General features: G+C 51.7%; 1 protein-coding gene across 1 annotated transcript in view; it reads left to right on the top strand.

Annotated features, from left to right (window-relative positions):
* Positions 1–331: 331 nt before the first annotated feature.
* INO80B (INO80 complex subunit B) overlaps positions 332–3241 on the top strand; it is a 3273-nt gene continuing 363 nt past the window's right edge. The window contains 6 exon segments of the mRNA XM_008064367.2: positions 332–404; positions 632–824; positions 1036–1154; positions 1541–1710; positions 3019–3238; position 3241. The exon segment at position 3241 is cut by the window's right edge and continues 363 nt beyond it. Coding sequence (XP_008062558.2) covers positions 347–404; positions 632–824; positions 1036–1154; positions 1541–1710; positions 3019–3238; position 3241 — 761 coding nt within the window. The 5' untranslated portion in view covers positions 332–346.

Raw genomic sequence — 3241 nt, 5'->3', positions numbered from 1 at the left:
ATCCTCTTCGCCTAGCCCCCTGTACTTGATACACAGTTCACCAAACTTGAGCGTAATAATTGGCGGGCAGAGCCTGCGCAGAGTTCTGGAATCCAGTGTGGAGAGGCTCAGCGAGAGGAGCCATGCCCCTTTGGGCGGTCCCGGCCTCAGAGAGCCCGGAACCTTTTTCAGAAGGGTCGTTGTTTCTCAGGGAGCATTTTGGCCGCAAAGCCTGCCCCTCACAAGCATGGTTGCCACGCACCGGAAATAGCCGATTATTTTGCCGGAGCCACTTCTTCCGCGGGGCGGAAAAGGCATGCCTGCTTGTGTCCCAACTATTTCCAGTCCCCTTTCCTCTTAGGACCCCATGAGTAAGCTGTGGCGACGCGGAAGCACCTCTGGGGCTATGGAGGTCCCTGAGCCCGGTAAGCGCGGATAGATCCAACAGTTTAGACTTCGTTAGAAAATAAGTCCCTTTCTTGCTCCTGGGAGCTTTCAGGATACTTCGCCACAGGTGGGAGGAAAGTGGTGGTTCCATAGTTATGGTAACGGAGTACCGCGGAAAACGTGGGATCCCTTAGGGGTATTAGGTTATTAAGGGCTTCCCCTGCCACCCTCCGGCCGGACACTTTGACAGGCCCTTCTTCCTCAGGGGAAGCCCTGGAGTTGAGCCTGGCGGGTGTCCACGGCCACGGAGTCCACAAGAAAAAGCACAAGAAGCACAAGAAGAAGCACAAGAAGAAACACCATCAGGAAGAGGAGGCCGGGCCCACTCAGCCATCTCCTGCCAAGCCCCAGCTCAAACTAAAAATCAAGCTGGGCGGGCAGATCCTGGGCACCAAGAGGTGAGGCCAAGAGGGTCAGGATTTTACTTGGGGAACTCTAGAGGCAGATGGAGAGTTAGAAGCGTACTAGGCCTCCTAGAAGACAGAGTGGACACTGTGACTTCTGAACCGGGCTTTGGCAGCCAGAACCCAAGTGGGTAGGGAAGGCTGATGTAGCTACTGAGCAGGAGGAAGAGACACTTGCTCAGTTTATAGTGTTGCTTCTCTGCAGTGTTCCTACCTTCACTGTGATCCCAGAGGGGCCTCGCTCACCCTCTCCTCTTATGGTTGTGGATAATGAAGAGGAACCTATGGAAGGAGTCCCCCTCGAGCAGTACCGTGCCTGGCTGGGTGAGAAGGATCTGGAGGTGGGGAAGCTGGGTTTTTCATCATGCCTGGCTAAGGAAAGGGGGTTGATTCTGAAGTGGGTTATAACTTTGAATGTCCCAGGATTAACTTGGTCAAATAAATTAGGGTGTCCCATCTTTTTTTTTGAGTCAGCCTTCCGCCTCAGGCTTCCAAGTGGCTGGAACTACAGGTGTGTACCACCACGCCCAGCTAATTTTTTGATTTACTGTAGAGATGAGGTCTTGCCTAGTTGCCTAGGCGTGTCTTGAACCGGTGGGATCTTGCTTTTGCCTCTCAAAGTGTTGGGATTACAGGTGTGAGCCATGGCACCTGGCTAGGGTGCCGCACCTTAACAATTCTACTTTTATCTTTCCAACTTTCCTTCCCAGATGAAGATAGTAATCTGTCCCCCTCCCCACTTCAGGACCTATCAGGGGGTTTAGGGGGTCAGGAAGAAGAGGAGGAACAGAGGTGGCTGGATGCCCTGGAAAAAGGAGAGCTGGATGATAATGGAGACCTCAAGAAGGAGATCAATGAGCGGCTGCTCACTGCTCGGCAGGTAAGTTGATTCATTGTTTTTACTGAGAACTATGTCCCAAGCACTTGGCTGGGCAGTAGGGGATATCAGTAGTGGAGAAAAGATAGGCAGTGTTCATGGAGTGTGTGTGCTTTGGGGAAGGGGTATAAATAAGTAAATAAATAATTTCAAAAAGCTGTTGAATTATGGTGAAAAAAATAGGATGATTAAATAGAAAGTGGTGAAAGAGAGACATCAGAAAGGATAGTCAGAGAAGGCTTCTCTGAAGGGATAACATTTCCAGTACCAGAGGAGCTCTTCAAGCAGAAAGACCACTAAGGGCAAAGACCCAGAGACTGGAACATGCCTAGCAGGGTAAAGAAGAAAAGGTGTGGCCAAGCCACTGAAGGGTATATGCAGAGAAGTGACATATTTGATTTTCATTTCAACAGATTACTTTGGCTTCTTTGTGGATAATCAGTCTTTGTGGAGGTAAGGGATAGAAGCAGGAATGCTAACTAGGAAGCTGTTGAAGTAAACAGGTGGGAAATGGTGGCTTGAACCAAGATGATAGTGGATATGGGCGGGGCACGGTAACTGATGCCTATAATCCCAGTGACTTGAGAGGCCAAGGCAGGAGGATTACTTGAGCCCAGGAGCTGGAGACCAGCTAGGCAACATAGTGAGACCCTGGCTCTACAAAAAGTCAAAAAAATTAGCTGGGTGTGTGGCCCACATCTATAGTTCTCACTATTCCAGCGGCTGAGACAGGAGGCTCACTTGAGCCTAAGAGGCTGAGGCTGCAGTGAGCTGTGACTGCACCACTGCACTCCAGCCTGGGCCACAGAACAAGATCCTGTCTCTAAAATGAAATTAAATTCAAAAAAGAACGTAGTGAAGACGGAGGAAATCAGATGAATTTTTGGATGTATTTTGGGAGATACTTGTTGGGTGATGAGTGGAGAAAGAAGGAATCAAAGGTAACTCTTGAGTTTTTGGCTTGAGCAGTTATCCAACTGATGCTTCTGTTGAGATAAGATTAAAAACAAAAATAGCTACGGGAGAGGTGGTACAGTTTTGGTTGACAGGGCAGGTAGGTAACATTACTAATCCTTTTCCCCTTGAAAGTTAAGGGCCTAAAGCTGAATGTCAGATCTGGGAGGCAGTGGCAAATGAAAAGGGACCTACGGAGGGAGTTCTGGAGAGTGCTTATTAATATCCCTTCTTCGGAGGTCTGCGCCGCTCCTGACCCTGCCTTCCACGTCCCCCCTTCCCCCTCCCCCGATCTGGCCGATCTCGCCTCAGTCTTTCCCCATTGTCAGGCACCGTCCGGCCTCTGTCTCTCCACAGCGGGCTCTGCTCCAGAAGGCACGGAGTCAGCCTTCCCCGATGCTGCCGCTGCCGGTGGCCGAGGGCTGCCCGGCCCCTGCCCTCACCGAGGAGATGCTGCTGAAGCGCGAGGAGCGGGCGAGAAAGCGGCGGCTGCAGGCGGCGCGGCGGGCGGAGGAGCACAAAAACCAGACCATCGAGCGCCTCACCAAGACTGCGGCGCCCAGCGGGCGGGGAGGCCGGG

Source organism: Carlito syrichta, unplaced genomic scaffold (genome assembly GCF_000164805.1).
Source record: "Carlito syrichta isolate Samal-C Ts95f unplaced genomic scaffold, Tarsius_syrichta-2.0.1 Scaffold307324, whole genome shotgun sequence".
Taxonomy (NCBI): Eukaryota; Metazoa; Chordata; class Mammalia; order Primates; family Tarsiidae; genus Carlito; species Carlito syrichta.
Note: the sequence above shows the minus strand (reverse complement) of the source record. Positions and strands in the feature narration are given on the sequence as shown.